At 38.7% G+C, this 18,978-nt stretch overlaps 1 protein-coding gene across 1 annotated transcript in view; it reads right to left on the reverse strand.

The window, feature by feature from the left end:
* The window catches only part of CCDC178 (coiled-coil domain containing 178), a 79,714-nt gene extending 61,172 nt beyond the window's left edge, over positions 1-18,542 (reverse strand). Inside the window, exons 1-4 of the mRNA XM_075214415.1 lie at positions 18,248-18,542; positions 8,692-8,831; positions 7,172-7,206; positions 5,126-5,217 (exon numbers count right to left, since the gene is read on the reverse strand). Coding sequence (XP_075070516.1) covers positions 5,126-5,217; positions 7,172-7,206; positions 8,692-8,831; positions 18,248-18,542 — 562 coding nt within the window. The remainder of the gene's footprint in view (positions 1-5,125; positions 5,218-7,171; positions 7,207-8,691; positions 8,832-18,247) is intronic.
* Between the last annotated feature and the right edge of the window lie 436 nt (positions 18,543-18,978).

Below are 18,978 nucleotides of genomic sequence, written 5' to 3' on the forward strand. Positions count from 1 at the left end.
AGAGTCTGTGATGCCGTGAACGCGGTGGGCCCACTGAAGCGGACAGTGGCACACTGCCGCAAGCGCTTCTCTGATATTAAGAGGAGGCTTAAAGAGAAGATGGCCCAGGAAAGGAGGTCGACAAGGCGCACGGGTGGTGGCCCCCCACTTCGTATGGAGTACACCACGTACGAGGAGGAGCTGCGCCAGCTAATGCCAGCAGAAATTGTAGAGGGCATAAATGTCCAGGACACCGACTCGCCCTCTTTTGGCCAAGTAGTTGGTGAGTTATTTGTTTTTTTTACCCTAACAGTATTTTAACTGCTTTTCTCTTTTTAAAACTGCTTTTCTCTTTTTAAAACTGCTTTTCTCTTTGCAAACGTTTTTTTTTTAATTTTTTGTTTTGTTTTTCAAAGTGTATATTTGCCTCTAATAGTTTGTAAAGTTTTTTTTTTCTCATAGAAAAAAAAAAAAAATTGCAAACACATTTGTGCAATAAACAGTATATTTGGAAATTTTTTTTTTTCTGGAAATACATTGTATGCTTTTTCTAATACATCCAGAATCGCCAGGACCGCAGTTCAGTCCCAGTGCCAGACCTACACCTCCACCTTCAGCGAGAGATTCGGGCACAGACGAGCAAGCAGGTGCGTGATTTCTGTTTAGGAGAGAAATAATGGAGTTACTTGATTTTCTGTGCAAATGTTGCTGTCAATGTTGTTTTTTTTTTTTTCTTTTTATTGTTTGCAATGAGAAGTTAGGGCTACATTTTACTCAACTGATATGTTGCCTATAGAAACCCATCAGAATATACCTTTACTTTATTTATTGCATTCAACAAAATGACAGCTAAAATCTGATTGGTTGCTATAGGCAACATCTCCACTTTTGATAGCATGCACTTTAGCCAAAATAACCCAGCATGTACTACACAGTCCTAATGATAATGGGTATTAAAAGGATAATAAGTGCATCCGTAAGCAGGTAGCATAGGACTAGAAATCAGGAATGCAAACATTGTGAAAGAATCTGTAGTTGATAAAGATTATTCTTTCCTATCCAGTGTTCAGAATGCAATATACAAACATATTATATACTATATACTTACCGTCATTTTTCATACACAGGGCCCTCTTCATACCAGCCACCTCAGGCGGAGTCCCTGGAAATGTCCCCTGAGCCAGAGGATCTAACAACCATCACCCTGGTAACAGTGGATGCCCCTGTGTCTGGCCTCCAGGAAGTTTCACCTGGCCCTGCTGAACCATCACACCAGCAACCTGCACCTGCACCTATGGACCCAGCCAGAGAAATGGCGCTGTCTATTGGCGCATTCCAGCAGCAACAGACATTATTCATGGACAGGCAAACTGGGCACATGTCACAAATTGCGGCCCAGTTGAGGCGAATACACCGCTCCACGAGCCAAATCCCTGCTGCAATAAACCGGCTGGCAAGCGCTTTGGAGCAGACAAATGTGCAGCTGGCCCAAATGTCTGGGTCTGTGGACGCCATGCATTCCTCCATTCGCGAGGGGAATGCCAACGTTATCCGGCTGGTAGGCCAACTCCAGCAGGAACTGATTGCCCGCTTGCCGGCCCCTTTTTCATCGGCCTCCACCAGTGCCGCTAGTACGCCTACCACATCTCTACAGAGTACTCCTCCAAGGAGAGGTGCTCGCACCAGGGGTGGGCGAGGGAGGGGAGAGAGTGGCACCAAGCATAGCGATATGCCTGCAAAAAGGCATCGCTAGCACAATGTTTGTTATTTATTAATGTTTTGTCAAGTTTCTATAACGATTATACGTTTTTATTTATTGTGTTCTGCAATAAATGCAGTTAAATTTCTATTGTGTCAGTCTTTCTTTTCTGCACATTAAACAAGAGTATACTGATTTTTTAACAACTATGCACTAATTTCACGTAAACATTGACCTCTGACTGTCACATTCCAGGGATGTTCATATTTACCACATGAGGAGTACACACTATCCTGTTTTTAAAGGTTCCAATGTACAAAAAATTTACAATAAAATACTAAAATTGCACTCACATAAAACACATTTTTGAGCAAAAAATGTTTTTCATACTATGTACTTACAAGTAAAGTAGTTTGCAATTAGACGGTCTCTGATCTCCCTTCCGCCCTCTGTGCTCTGCACATCACCAGATGTGACACGGACCCCTTCTTCTTCACTGTCTACTGCAATAATCGGTGGGGTAAGTTGATGTATTGCTAGATTATGTATCAAACAGCCAGCCAGGATAATTTCAGACCCCTTTTCAGGTGCATACATAGCCACACAACCCGATTATTCTAGTAACCTGAATCTAGTTTACCAAAGTACAAAGGTACGCTATAACACCCCTCTACTAAATCAGTAAATAAATTGCATGGTGTGAAGACACAAGAGAAAAAGAAACCAAAACAACACTGCAATTACAAGACACTGGCCTTTTAACATATACAATCCCAAAGTAAAAAAATTTGTACATGAAATGGCCCTTTTCCTTCTGTTCTGATTGCCCAAATATCAGAAACAGCACACTGTTTGAGCAATCTCGCCGCTCACAAGCAGCGCTTTCATTTTGGTCTATTGAATGGCGGTTTTCCGGCGGCTTTATAAACCCCCTAATAGTAAATCCGGCTGTTTGTATGTTGAACATTGTTGAAACCGTCATGGCGATGTATACAGAGGCGGGTTTGAAAACATCTTTTCTGGTCGTTTGGACGGCGGGTTTAGCCTTAGTAAATCCGGCGATGGCTAAACCGCCGCCAAACCCGCCGAAATTCGGCGGGTTTACAAACACGCCTGATAGTAAATCTAGCCCTAAGACTACCTAAATTATATCAATCTATCAATATTTCCTTCCAATATCTGGTCACAATAAGCCAAACACCTTCTAGTGGCCATACTAGTGTTTTACAGGCATAGTCTCCCCTTTTATAAGGTCCCTCGTAATCCTTATAACAAAATATTTCTGCATTATACAACTCACACACTTACAGAGAACAAGTGTTGACGCTGTTGCTGTAAGCTACATTCACTAGGCCTGAAGTAGAGCTTGATGAAGTGCATAATTTTTGTGTAAAATACGCATTTCTGTACTGAGAATGCGCATGAAATAGTTTATTTTTAATAAAGGTTTTTTATTTTTATTTCTTTCATCAATAAATTTTTATTGAGATACTTTGCAAGAATATGGGGTACAGAACATAAAAAGGGAGTCAAACATTAACAAGGAGGAAATATGGGGGGAAAGGAGACAAGGGAAGTCCCCTCATCAGAGGGGAAGGTGGTATGGTTGCTCAATGAGTGTTAATAAAGGTTTTTTAAATAACGTGCATGTGTTCATTGTCCTGTAATTTGTTTACAAGTGCACTACTTTTTCCAGTGGGCCCTGGATGCCAGGAATTGCTGACGCTTGTAGTGTCTGGCAGTCGTGTGTATAATGGCATACTATGGCTTGCTGGAGCCAGTAGATATTATGGTAGGGGGAACCCACACAGCAGGTTACAGTAACACGCCTGTCATCATCAAGTTTTATGTCTGTGTTTTTTGCGTAAATTGAGGCCCAGTGTATAGTAGGATCCTGACATCATAGAGATCACACCTCGTAAATTGAGGTCCAGTATATAGTAGGATCCTGACATCATAGAGATCATACCTCATAAATTGAGGCCCAGTATATAGTAGGATCCTGACATCATAGAGACCATACTTCATAAACTGAGGCCCATCGTATAGTAGGATCCTGACATCATAAAGACCATACTTCATAAACTGAGGCCCAGCGTATAGTAGGATCCTGACATCATAGAGACCATACTTCATAAACTGAGGCCCAGCGTATAGTAGGATCCTGACATCATAGAGACCATACCTCATAAATTGAGGCCCAGTGTATAGTAGGATCCTGACATCATAGAGATCATACCTCTAGAGATTCCTATGGTAAACCTGTCCCCGGTACATAAGCCCACAAAATGGCTGCTTTCACTATATACAAGTGCTCATTATTGTATATCTTTTACTTATGTTTAACTATCAGTAAACTTCAATTACAATATAATATAACATGTAATTAAAACCATACCTGCTAACTTTTAAGGAAGTGGACAGGATCAGGGAGAGCTCTGCAATATTTGTGAGTCTCCCGGACATTCCGGGAGTATAGGCATGTATGACTGAAACATTATTCTGTTCAAGATCAAAGAGACATGAGATGGGTAAGAAGATATAAACAGAAGGGGAAAGAGGTACACACATCCATATAAGTGAAGCAAAGTAAAAAGGTGCTGGAAATAAACATTTACCTAAGAGGTGTTGAGTGAAGGGTATTGTCTACTATGATTTGTGTTATCCTGGTAAACTTATAGTCTATAACGTATGATAAAACACGCTGTGGTTCAAGAGTGTCCGTAGTGAGAACGCATTTACCAATGATTTTTAGGACAACAGGCATTTTAACCGTTTGCTTGGTGCTTCGGCCAATGACAATCAAATCCAGTGGCAATGCCAAATGCAAATATAACAGCTTTGGAATGTGTATAATACGTTTGCAGAATCCCAAAGAAAGAGCTCCAAAACACTTCCGTCTATCAGTGTAAGATAGTAAACAAAATTGTTCAGGGCAAGAGCATGTGGTTTTGAAACGATTAACATGAGTGGAAGCTGCCACTATATTGCTTGAGTAAAGCAATTCCTGCATAAATACCTACACAATTTACCTGCAGATCTGTGATCTTCATCTCTAATAACCATCTGCTGAAAATATTGTAACTGTACACACTACAGAGATCTGACTACGCTGCTGGTCATGAGTACATTCACACTTTCACACTTGCCCAACATCATTCCATCATTGATAGTGATCTTTAAGTTTAGAAAACCAAATCAGCAGATACAATCTGTTTTGGTGCAATGAAACATGATCGTGGGAGCGTACACACTCTTGCAATAATGGTTGTGAATCTTGTGATTTGCATAGATGTGTACCCAGCTTAAGACAGAATGAAAAGTGGTGCCAGTGGCTGGATCATCGAAAATAGAATACCTCTTATGCATAGATCAAGAAAACATTTTTGTTTTTAAAATAAGTGCTGTTTGATCTCCTATAAATTACTAAAATCATCAATATTTTACCTTTATCAATGAGACCAGCACCCCTAATATGCAGCACTGGTGATTCTGATGTGACATCTCTGACTGCATCTTGAATGTTCTCACTTGAATTCCTACAAACGACAATTTAATGTTTCAAAAATGGCTCTGTATCATTCCACATATCCTCTACATACAAAATCTGTTAACAAATAACCTGTGTCCTAGTTGGGTGGAAATCTTCAATTATTAATGTAAATGTTTAAATTAAGCAAAGGGGTTGTCTAAAAGTGGTAAAAGTGGTAGAAGCCACAATTGCTCAATGTTCCACCATATGCATTTTTACCAAAAGCAGCACAGGAGCATGAACTTATGCCTGCACCAGGTAGAGAAATAGACATATCTGCGCTTAAAACAATGATGTTAGCCACAGACATAAATTTAACTCAGTGAATTTTGGCCCTTTCAATTTAATTTTTACCAACTTTATAAGGATAGCCACACTGGAACCTTACTTGCCCCATTCATGCAAAATTAGCTATTGTTTTTCCATCTGCAGTAAAAGCAATAGCTGATCTGCTATGCATGGGGTCCAAAGTTAACATCTCTTTTAGTGCTGGCAAAAAGCAATTGGGCAACAAGCAGCAAGTATAAATATCCCTAAGAGAGACATCTCCAGCCCTAGAGGTTTGCGTGGTGGGAATAGTGGCCAAGTCAGAAAGAGAGTCTTTTTCATAACTTCCTAATATTCTATGCAGGCAGACTTTATTATTACATTTGAGATCACCCAAAAATCTTACTTTGTCTTCCTGGATACAGTTGCTCAACAAAGCTTTGACATTTTATACATTTACATATGATGCCCAATGAAGATGCTCAATGATGTCTGCCATAGTTCTAAGACTATATATCAATGCTTCCACAATGAAAACTTAGCCTTATTGGTGTATAGCTGAAACAGAACATGTTGTTCAGTATTAAGGATTGTCCGGTATCTATTTTTGTTGTTGGTATTTTAATTGTTTTTTTTACATGCTACATGTATAGGTTTATAAAAAGCTACATGTCCAATTTAAGAGCAGATTATTAACTGCAGAGAAGGGTTTGGTCCATTGAAGTCAGTTGGGACCATTTTCAAAGAGCAAGATATGTGTGACATAGAGCATCAATATTTGCATAATTATGCATATTTTATTGGTTTATGCTTACACATGCCTCATTTGATCAAGTCCACAGTCAATCAGTAAATGTCCAGGGTAATATCACTTTTGCACACATCTTGAAAATGTGATATCACCACTACACTGGTTTACATGTGGATATTAATGGACATTTTGTATCATTGGGTTTCAGACACAGAATGGTATTTGTTGAAATTGATTGATTTCCACCACTTAGCAGCAAGTGTAAGTTTTAGCTCCATTTGCATGGTTAAAAACCCTTGTGTGGTCCCACCAAACAGCAATGGTTTCAAATATTCATCATGAATATAGTTGTAAAATGTCTTGTCCAGCACAACAAAATCTAATTTGTGAATAGTCTGGCACATCATTATACCCCTTGGTCTCCATCACCCACCAAAGAACTGTGTGCACCCTTGATTGCACAATTAATTATTATTATTATTATCATCATTATTATCATCATTAAGGATACAATTTTAGACTATAGGCGCTATAGTTTCCTCTCTCCCACCTCTTCCCCACTTGCTTTCTAGCCCTTCCTTGTCACCTTTGGCTACCCTTGCCATCCTGGTAATTGCCCTTTGCAATATGACTTGATTTAAGTTACCCTTCTTGTGTTAGAACTTGTATTTGTTACCTGCACATTTCACTTCTACTTGTGCTATGTAGATGTTTGTAAACATTCTGTTTGCTTATGTGAACTATGTCTACCTTATCTGTACTACCACTATGTACTGTGCGGAACTTCTCAGTAAAGATATCCTCATGACCTGCAAAGACAGACTGTTCCTGACTCATATCTCTAACTGTTGATTAATTAAGAGTTCACTGTATGACTATGTGAACTACCACACTGAAAGTTATTAGGGTATTTGGAATTGGAAATCATGATGATGATTCTTACCATTTAATACATCTTCTCTCTGCAATACCTTCATGCTGAAAATAAATAATTCAAGAACTTGTTATATATTGAAATAGTTAGAGTGCATCTGCCGCAATGTTTTAAAGGGGTTGCCCACTTTTTGACAACCCCTCTTTAATTTAACATAGTCTCTTTATATATTAAATACATGCAATTCTCCCCCTGAACCAGGGATTTTGGATTGTGGTAGTCACACAGTGCTGGAAAGCTGAATCTGTTCAATAGAATTATACTGGTAGAGGTATGGACATCTTGCCATACCAGCAGTGAGCTACAGTGTCATTGTAGCAAAGTAAGTGACGTGGAGAGCAATCTAGCTTCCCAGTAATGGGGTGGAGGGACATGTTCAATGAAGGTGGGTAAGTCAATTAACTAAATGACCCAGAGACCACTGTGATATTATATATTTTATATATAACATTTTAGCTACTGTACACTTGTATGCCCTTCTCCGTTAAGCTCTTCTACTAAGTCATTTCACAAACATTTGTTGCAGAGTTATCGGATTCTGATTCGTCACCATTCCACAGTGCCACCATTCCACAGTGCCACACAACCACGAGACGAACCACGGAGCCCCATGATAACGGGCTGCCTGGAGCTTCCCACGCGCCTCTGGGAAGGGAAAGTAAGTACAATTTTGTGGTAATTAGGTGGTAATGCAGCTTCAAAACTTACATGTTGCCTGCACTTATGAATATATCCAGAATAAATTTTTTTATTTAACAAAAGGTATTTAAAAAACACACACACAAAACAAATATAATATACAACTTATTATAATAACTTATAAATAATGTTGTTATTTTTTACCTCACATTAATAAAACTATTTTTTATAAAAAAATTATACAAAATAATTTTTAAATGCTTCTATCGTTATTCAAATGTTATCAGAACAGGCTTTGCCACATGCTTGGCACTACGACACTTAAGAGAAATATTTTCACTTAAGGCATACTTTAAGAAAAAACAAGAGCATCACAAAGAGTTTTTCCAAAAAATAATAAAAGAAGCTTATGTTGAAAATGAGCTTGTTAATACTTAGCCAAAGTTTGGTCTTATTAATTTTCTTATCTTCTTAATACACACAATTTCATTTAGTACATACGGTATCCTTGTGGACTACCCTCCATATGTATTATCTGAGGCGCTGTCAGCGTTCACCCCATATTTTCACCATAGTCTTCACTCTTGCAGGGGCCCCAGATATATACTGAGGATCCCTCAGTAGTACCTCTTCAGTGGCATTGGTCTTCTTCTTAGACACTTTTTTAAACTAAGGCTCCAATTTCCAATAATCATTGTCCACTACTGAGTTTAGCGCTCTGTGGCCTCCACTAAGGACCAGTCTAAAACAAGGGACAGGAACTATATACAACTTTTCCCAACAGGGCTCAAAATAGGATTGAGTAAAGGTAATGCAGCTAAGCTTACCTACGTAAGTATGAACTCAAAGAAACATTAGATAGAATTAGTCTAATTTGTATCTTTACCGACCTGCAGAAACCACTCTTCAATCTTTACTTCCAGCTTCTCAATGTGATGAATGGCCTTGTTAACACAAGGCAATGGTGTGTTCACCAGTTCACAACTACGTCGTCTCATTAGGTCTAAAGAAGCCATATTTTCACTTGAACCTGAAAGTAAAGCAGTGGTCACTCATGATCTCTTTTCAATCAATGTATAAAGTTGTAACTTCAACACAGACAACAAATCTGTACAAATATTTTGTACTATATTACATAGAGGACCCCAATTACAGTTTGTCATACGCTAATTAATAAATCTGCATATTAAATTTCAACATGGGCAGCCAAAAAAAAACAAAAAAACAAAAGAAAAACTAAATAAAATGAAAAAAGTAAGAACATTTGACTGAAGTCAGTTCTGTGCGGTTCCTGAGCGGAGTGTCTTACCAGGCCTGACAAAACGTTTTATGAACTTAATGAATCTTCATCATAATCGTCATTTATTTATATAGCGGCAGCAAATTCCATAGCACTTAAATGAATCACTGCATATTGGACTCAAAATTATATGCAACATTAAGAACAATTTGTATTATTGTATGATATAGGAACATTTGTTAAGGAAATAAAAATGGAATTTAAAAAATTGGAAAATGATTCAGCAGCAATTTATATGAATACACACCAATGGTACACTTCTGTTAAGATAGTATCAGAGCTGGTTTACAAACCAGGTTGATGTAATTCATGTCTGAAACCCATATATGCCATAATTATTTCCTCACATCTATCACTAAAGTCAAAAGCAAGTTTATGTCACTTTCCTGGTTTATTAGAGCTGCTACTACACGTCCACATTGATGGAGCTGTTACTTCAGGACCATAACTGTTCCAATCCACCAGACCTGGTCACGTCCCCAAAGATATAACAACATAGCCCCAATTTACTTCTTAAATGGGACTTTTTCAGGAGAAAACTGAATGTGTATTCAGATTGCAAATGTTTTATACTGCAATACTGTGTTATATTTATACACAGTCTAAATATATACACAGTGGTGCAAACAGTATACTTTTCTAGATTGTAACTCATACAGCATTATATGTACATTATGTCTACCTAAGTGTACACTGTTGCAGAATGTAAGTTACGGATAACAGCATTAATAATATTTCAATTTCAAAATGTAACTGTTGGCACATTTAGGAAAAAAAAAAGACAATTCTGGCATGTGGGTCTCCAAAAATACTTATTATTTCTTAGTCTGTAGTCTGGACTAGTTACTACTAACTCATACATGTTGCATTTCTTTAAATACAACATAAAAGAATAACCATCACTCAAATAGTATCAACCATTAGTACACAGGCGGGTGTGGGCCCCAGTGCAGGTAAGCCGGGGGGAGGGATCATGTTGATCTATTTCACTGCTTAAACTCGCCTATGAGTTTTACTAGAATCTTTGCTTTACTACAGATTACTAGATAGATGATTGCTACACAAAATAGAATACAAATTTGCTTTCACTCTAAGGGTGGAATTTAATTGGCCGTGTTACTGTCAAAAGCAGCGCGGCCTGTACACTATTGCCGATATTATGGCAATAGTGCGCATAATTACCGTCAATGCAGTAATTTCAATGCTTTTTGCTTGCAGCTCAGGAATCTGTGCTAACAGTACCGTATTAACGGTAATAGACTTAGAGCAGCGTTGTGTCAGAGGGGAACACTCTAAATAGAGCAGGGTTTTCAAAATAACGTCCATCTAAACCTTTGATAGTGGAACCCAGGTTTCCTGGATGCTCCAAGACTCATAATTAGAAAAGAAATGTAGCCCTCTTAGGGTAATATTTGGGCAACATTGTAAGAAAGATATCTAGTATCCAACTACTTTATAAATAACTTTACATGTAGTTATAAATAATGAACATCATTTCATATAGAGGTGCATGACATCACAGTTTCCCTAAACCAGTTTGATAGGAGCCTGAAGCGACTAACTGTGCTGTCCAAGAACCCTGCTCTTCCACCATCTCTGCCATTTCCCTCCTCACACCAGGATACTGACTCACTGTCCTCACTAACATAATCACACTACTTTACATGTCAGTCCCTGCAAAAGCAGCACATTCATCTCCTGCTGTTGCGGATATTCCAATGACCTGGTTGCTCTATTTCCACCGACATCTAGGACAATTGCAAGATGAAGATTGGAAAACAATAAGGTGCTCAGACCATGATCATAAATACCATAAACTGTAACAGTACGATATGTTTTATTTAGAACACTGGTTTGAAATATAAAAACATGCAGTAAGGCAGGCAACAGGCATTATATAAAAAGCACATAGTGCATCCACTGAATACTCCCATTCTGTCATTGTATGGTAAAATGTATCTCTCTTAATGTATGTTAAGTAAAGGATTATAATAACACGTTATAAGCGTTTCGGACTACATTTGAATCAATGGAGACCATCTATGTAAAATTTGTCAGAGAAATGGATGACAAATGACAGAACAGGGTAGTGCACCCATAGACTCTCTTTTTATAACAATGCTAAAACTCCAAGTTAAAAAGTATATTAGTTTAAGACCGTTCACAGATACAGTGTCAAAAAAGAGAGGGTTTATTGAACCGAAATAAGCTTTATATGTAACAAATACTACACGTTGCATTATGAGTCCAATAAAAAACCTGTTAAATAAAATGAGCACTTAGGGTAAGAATGTGCTTATCAATGTGCGTTAAATAGCTGAAAAATGCACAAGTGCACAGGCCTCCTGGTCAGACCAATTTCTGCCAACACAGAAAATTTAGCATAGATCCTTACAAGAGTATCAAAAGTCTGCACTTGATAATGTGATGTACAATTTCCACTGCTGTGATGTTCCATTAGGTTATGAACACATGAATGCATGCAAAATTTTCTCCAATTTATAACGGGATTTATGTGAACTGAATTTAAATTGAATCTGAGCATAAGGGATCAGCATATGGTAATACATGCTATGTATTCAATGCCTGAGGATCCATTTATGAGAGATTAGAGAGAGCCATCTTTTGCCAGCAGAGGGTAAGTAAAACTCACATCCAACATGAACAGTGGGCAGTTATATGGACTAATTTAACTTGCATACATTTTAATCTTGAATTTTCAGGCTCTGGGGACTAGTCCGCACATTTAATTTTTCATTATTTCTGATTAATAAAATATGAATATTATGCCCTTATTTCCCAGCACTATAGTAACATTTGATGAGTACAATTTTTCGTTTTTACTAAATAACAAATATTATTGCGGAATTACAGACAAACAGGTACAAATTGTATCATTCCCCCGAGGGCTTATCTACAGGATCACTCTGGAAAAATCAATAAAAACACATGACAACTAACCTGCACTTCAGATGCATTTTAACGCGTTTTCCATGTATTGTGCTTTTTGCAAATACAATATATTGTACTGGTAGCACAATAGAGCATTATAAATAGGGCAAAAAACACAATCAGGCGCTAATACAAAAATATTTCTTAAATATTTCCTATCCGAACTGCTGCTCTTAGTAACAGGATTCTGTAGCCTGCATATAACTACAAATAGCAAAAAGAGAGAGAAAGAGCGCCGTAACACATAAAGTGTAAATTTATTATAACATATAAAACAACATCTGTTTCACACTACGACATTGACCTATTTGTTGCTAACAGTTTAGCTGACGAATTCAGAACAGTCGATATGAATTAATTGTTGGTTATACCTTCTGATGTTACTAAAGGTGTTCAGCGGGGTTAATGTGGATGTTAAGCCACAACGCTTTTGTAACTTAAACAGGTTGCTGTTTATTTAAAGATGATAACAACAGATGAATGCAGTTACTCACAGTTGCTTGTAATACAGCAGTATTCAGCAGTAACAACAGTTGCAGCGATCAGGCAATACAGATATACAGTACACACTTGTATATATATGCTGGAGGTGATGCACTCTTATGTATACAGATGCAGGCAGGTTTGCTATATACATATATATATATATATATATATATATATATATATATATATATATATATACTGCACAGCCATGCAGTTTATTATTGTCGTGGGTAGACAGACTCTCATATATATATATATATATATATATATATATATATATATATATATATATATATATATATATATATATATAGGCAGCTATAGGTGATATATGAGGGCTTTATATAGTATGTGTCACGCAGCTCTCTAAGCTGCGACTGTCCCCATATACTGTCTGAATGGAAGTAACAGCGCAAGGCCAAACTTCCGGTTATCGGGTGCCGGCGCATGCGCAGTATGGACGCCTATGTCCTCCCTACTTCCTGTTTCCTCCTAGGCCACCTTGGTCAACGAATTATAATGAGACATCTTACTGAAACGATCCACTACTACCCAAATGGTGTTGTTTCTGAAGAATATGGCAGATCCGCAATAAAATTCATTGACAAATGTGTCCAGGGTTTGCATTGCCTTAGTCTCAGGACCAGAGAGGGAGTATAACCGTATTTTAAGCAATTTAGATCCTGGAATTAGATCAATAGCGCAATCAAAGTCACGGTGTGGAGGCAAAGTGTCAGCCGCCTTCTTGGAAAACAGATCCTGAAACTCACGATAAGGGAGAGGAAGTTGTTCAGGTAGGGGCTGCAGAAACCAAAGAGACAATGTCAGACAATTTTGAGAACAATGAGAACTCCAGCGGACAATCTCTCCTAAGCTCCAATCATCAACTGGGTTATGGAGATGGAGCCAGGGATGACCCAGAATCAGTGGAACAGAAGGGCAATTAATGAGATAGAGAAACAGGGTTTCGGAATGATGAGATCCCACCGTTATCTGTAATGGTGGAGTCTTGTAGGAAATCCTGCCCCCGGGTAAAGGGCCTCCATCCAGACCACAAACAGTGATTGCTGTATTGATTTTCATGAGAGGGATCCCAAGAGACTTGGCAAAGCCGATATCTAAAAAATTCCCTGCGGCACCGCTATCTAAAAAGCCTGAGATGGCGGTGGAGTGTGATCCAAAAGCCAATATGAGCGGGAACTAATAAGGCATTTTTAGAAGAAATAAAGTGCAGAGCTAGATGAACCTCTTCCACATTCTCTAGGCCTGTTCTTTTCACGATTTTTTGGGACAGGAACAAAGAAGGTGACCTTTGGTTCCACAGTATAAACAAAGACCTCAGCTACATCTGTCTCCTAGTTCTTTCCTCCGGAGAGAGGCGATAAGTCCCTAGCTGCACGGGCTCCGCAGCTTCCATAGTAGGAGGAGACACAGAAAGGAGTGTACTTGAGGTAGGCGATTCCTTCTCAGCTCTTTCTTTGATGTGTCTATCAACCTTTATAGCGAGTTGCATAAGTCCCTCCAGAGAGGTAGGTGAAGGGTATTGCACCAGAGTCCTTCATTTGGTCTGACAAGCCTAAACGAAACTGAGTAATGCAGGGTCGTTCCACTCACTGTCAGAGGACCACCGCTGGAACTCGGCAGAATTTAGTGACCTGAGGTGAGACTCAGCAGAAGCCACCCAATCCGGATCGTCATACAGGAAACCTAAGGCATTGAAGAAAGTATCCACTGATCTTAATGAGGGACTATCAGAAGGCAAGCTGAAAGCCCAGGGCTGAGAGTCACCCTAAAGGAGGGAAATTACTATTCCCACTCTCTGTTGCTCGGAATACGGATGAGCGAGGCTTTAGGCGAAAATAAAGTTTGCAGCTTTCTTTAAAGTTGCGGATCAGGCTTCTGTCCCCAGAAAATCGGTTTGGTAAATTCAACTTGGGCTCAACAGTAGGTGCCGTAGTGACCTGTGAGGTTGAAGTTCTGGCGGCTTTTTCTTGTGCAGATAGGAGGTGCAACACACTGTGAACCATCTGGGATAAGATTTGTATCTGACAAGCCAGCACCTGAGCCAGAGAAAGATTTGTCCCACCTTCATCCATGGAAGTGAGTTCTTCCAGATTCTTCATTGGTTGGTTATAAGGTCACAGCTAACGGCAATTGTCATAAGCTTGTAGAACAGGTGGTAGAGGTCTTCACCTATAGCAGCCACCTTTCCCATAGAGCTTGTTGCGCTCAGAGGTACTCACATGCCCCCAGGTCTTACACTTTGCGTAGTACAAGCTTATAGATATAACCGTAGTGTGGGCAAGGGGATGACGGCAGGAGATAAATGAAGTCAGAGACAGGCCTAGGTCAAATGGCACAAGCAGGCAGCGAGGTAAGGTCCAGGCAAAGGGTCAGGTCCGGCATGGTGACCTAGGAACCGGAAGTGACATCCCGGCTGTTCCTATGACAACCGGGACACACGCAGGGGAGACGAGCCACGACTCGCCGCAGCTCATAACATTATGATTGTTTTTTTATATGTTTGAGAATGCAATGGTGGGAACAGTGCCATTTCTATTTTTAATGTGCTTTCCATGTGCTTATTAACTTGTGAAAAGCCCTGAAGATTGTATCTTTTAAATTAATGTCCCATTGGCTTTTGTATAAAATGGTTAAAAAGTCCCTAAAACACCAAACAAATGTAGACATATTTAAACGCAAAAAAAAAAAAGGAAAATGTTGTATTGCTGAATTAATTATAAATATATGGTTTTTCAAATAACTACAAGGTGCACGCCTCACTAATCAGAGAGCCAAGTGTTCAGGATACAAATATGGAATAAAGACTATAAATATAGCAATATATTTAGAAAAATGGGGCATGCAGAAACCCATGTATCTCAAAAGTGTATATATAATATACATATATTACATATTTTTATAACCCACACATATTTACATAGATATGTATAATACTTGCATGTTGCAAATGTAAATTGCGTCAAACTCTTCATGAACCCCCAGTGTGATTCCTAAAGCTAGTACCGAGATCCCCTGTACTACTTCCTTGTAACAAGGTTGCATTATGGGGAAATAGCACATTGGAAGTCACTTAAATTTAAAGTATGCAGCACATGCATACTGTGCTTTATTAATAAAATTACTATGTTTGCGCCCCAGCTTAAATGAATGAATCAGCAACATCTGTAGTGTTAACTGTCAATCAATTGCAGAAACAAGACACACGTATGGCTGAATAACTGAAAACTGCAAGTGATTGACAGTTACACCCCCCCCCCCCCCCCACACACACACACACACACACACACAATCCTCATCCAGACTTCTAAGAGGGATACTTCAATAATACTGTCCCCTAATACCAATACAAAACAGCCCATGTGCTCACAACAAACGATGACGCTGAATGATCAAAATTTCAATAACCCTGGATTCCCCTTCATCACCAGCTAATCACATGCAGATAGCAGGGGGCTGGTAGTCACTAGGAGGGGTATGCTGTATTTTGTGGATCCACCCATAGAGGCAACAGCCCTGTGATGATCGCCCAGGGGCTGGTTTTCACTGCTTCTTTTTTCTGTAGTCACACACACTTTCTCCAAGAAGAATATTGTAAGCACTAGCTATTTTCAAGTTCAAAATGTAACATCATCCAAAGGATCAATACTTACATTTTAGAGGTTTATTGCAGTTTATATGTTTTCTATAAACTCACCCACAATTACCGAAGAGATTTCACACACCAAAGATGGTTGCACATATAAATGCAAATCTCATCCCTTAATTAAGATCATCATGGACCAATGAGAAGTTCACTTCCAGCGAGGTATGTATTTTTATAATTGTCCTTCAACAGTGTAATGTTGACGTTGCGCTCCTACCTTGCTATGAAGAGACATATGACAACTCCCTCATATAGCAACCTTTTTAACAGGTTACCTTATTGTACCTCAAAGACCTGTACACTTAGATATTGTGCCTATAGCTGTCAGAGATTGATGTGACAAAACTTCCCATAACAGTGCACCATGTAATAATAGAAAATGGGCAGTGTCTCCCCCCCCCCCCCCCCTTCCCAAAAAAAAAAAACAAACCTCACCCATCCCCAACTCCATACAGCCTGGCAGGTTTCGACACTTATGGTCTCCCAGTTCAGGAGCGCACGGAGGATTTGTCAGGGGGGGTTTCCCAGAAACCCCCCTTGCGTGCGCCACTGAAGTTATAGTAGAATCAGCCCAGGCTGTCTAACAATACATGGTCTGGTTCAGAATTGTGGAGGGGGCACCCTGCCTTTTTTTTAATAATTATTTTATTATACTACAAACGACCTTTCGTTATTTTTATTTGGAAAAACAAAAATCTTATTTCTCACCTATTTTGAAGTCCTCCTCTATTTCACAAGTTTCTCCCAAGTAAAATCCAAGAGGTTTTATTTAGCTTTAAATGTTGCGATTGTAAATGGCACTGATGTATTCCTAGTCCCAGTTTAAATTTTGCACAAATAGATATATAATTTGCACAGTATATGAAGATTGGAGCATATAGCACATAGCAAAATGTGAAATTTATATATCCACATTTTTTATAGTGCCAAACGCACATTTTTAATACCAGGGAGATAGTACATGCGTTAGTTAGAAACTCATAGGCCATTATTATACATCCTGCTGTTGGGGACTGGCGATGAGAATACAGGTGCATTATCAGATACCTACACTTTATTGGGTCAGTATACACAATTATATGGACACCTATTAAGCAATTGATTAGCATAATAGAACCTATACACTATTTCATTGTTGTTGTGATTGATGTACTTGCAATTGTAGTTTTTGGTTTTGAGGTAGTAGATGCACCTAAGTGAAGCAAAAATTACTTTTATAAGTGTATGAACTGTATGTTTACTAAAGTATATGCTTTTCCACAGAGCTCATCTTAAAAAATAAAGTATAGCTGTGTTCACAGCGAACAGACTGATCTTCAGTACAAAATACAGCAAAACTAAAGGAATATTCCATATATAACAACTAGAGTGAGAGGGGGAGAGAATGATTAAGTCTACAGTGACTTCACACATATCTTAAAAGAAGTTTAATATTCATATACTGTAACATATACTGTAACAGAGACCTGGCATGGAGAAGAATTTATTGCAGTGAACTTTTTGTGACAGATCTCTGATTATATAAACTACAAATAGCTTGGACCATTTGAGTTTTTTTCGCAAAAAGCATTCTGTCTCATGGCACACTGTTCATTGCAATAAACTGTTCTTCATTTGCATGTATTTAGCATGTGTTTCCATTATTCTTTCTACATGATTGATCATTATTAATAAAATATTTATTAATATGGATTAATATTGACACATTGTTGTACATACATATATATACAGCCAGGGGTCACTGGATATCAATAATTAGAATACACAAACCTGAAATAAAGAACTTAAAAGAAACAACCATTAAGCTAAAGAGATGAAAAAGTTAAACAAGTACTTTGTTAATAATGAGCAATACAACATATGTAAACAGTTTAATATTAATTCTAGTGACCATTTTGTCAATATAACTCCAGGAAATCTGTACACTTTGAAACATCAACAAGGAGCTTTGATATTTAAAGTCGCACCGATTGTACATTTTGCTGCCTCGAAGAACAGACATTGTCTCCCTGACATTGCACCTAAGAGCTGAAGTCCATACCTTCTAGCAGCAGGGTGGAAGCCGGTATAACGCCGGGCAGCAGCTCAGCTTCTGAGATGAGCTCCAGAAGCTCTATGGTAACCCGGCCAAACACTGCAAGACTGAGTCCAGACCCGCCCACAGCCAGTGACATTACAGCGTTCAGCTGCAACATGCGGTTCGGGGTGATTGGCAGCGGCTGGTCCTGTGCTGGGAGAAGCGGTGACATGAGAGGCGGAGGATCAGTAGGAGCACAGACCTCTCGCTGTGTGTATACAGGTGTAACACTGACTCCCATCAAAAGCTCTATATACATTGTTAATTAAAATTGGTGTTTTGTTCTTTAGGTGCACGACTGGTTCAGGCTGTAGTTTATATTCCTCAAACAGATACAGATCAAGATCAATGTCCCGTCAGTTAAAAAAAAAAACATTTAGTAAAACATGAGCTCTTACGTATAATTAACTATGCTTGTTTTGTACTGATTAGCATACCTATTATTTTCTATGATCCACTGATACATGTTCCAGCGCAAAGCAAGCGGCTGACAGTGCTGGTTGTGTGAGACTGGTTACCAGAGGGAGGAATAATTCCCTTTCCCTGGTGTACTTCATGGGAGAATGTTAATGGATTTTCATTCTGCCCAATCAGTGGCAGGACAGATGCTTTCTCCAAAGTATTAAGTCACTCATCCTTACCAAGACAAGGGATATTTCTGAAATGGTTCCATAGGTGAATGTGAAAAAAAGTTA

This window comes from Mixophyes fleayi, chromosome 5 (assembly GCF_038048845.1).
Source record: "Mixophyes fleayi isolate aMixFle1 chromosome 5, aMixFle1.hap1, whole genome shotgun sequence".
Classification (NCBI taxonomy): domain Eukaryota; kingdom Metazoa; phylum Chordata; class Amphibia; order Anura; family Limnodynastidae; genus Mixophyes; species Mixophyes fleayi.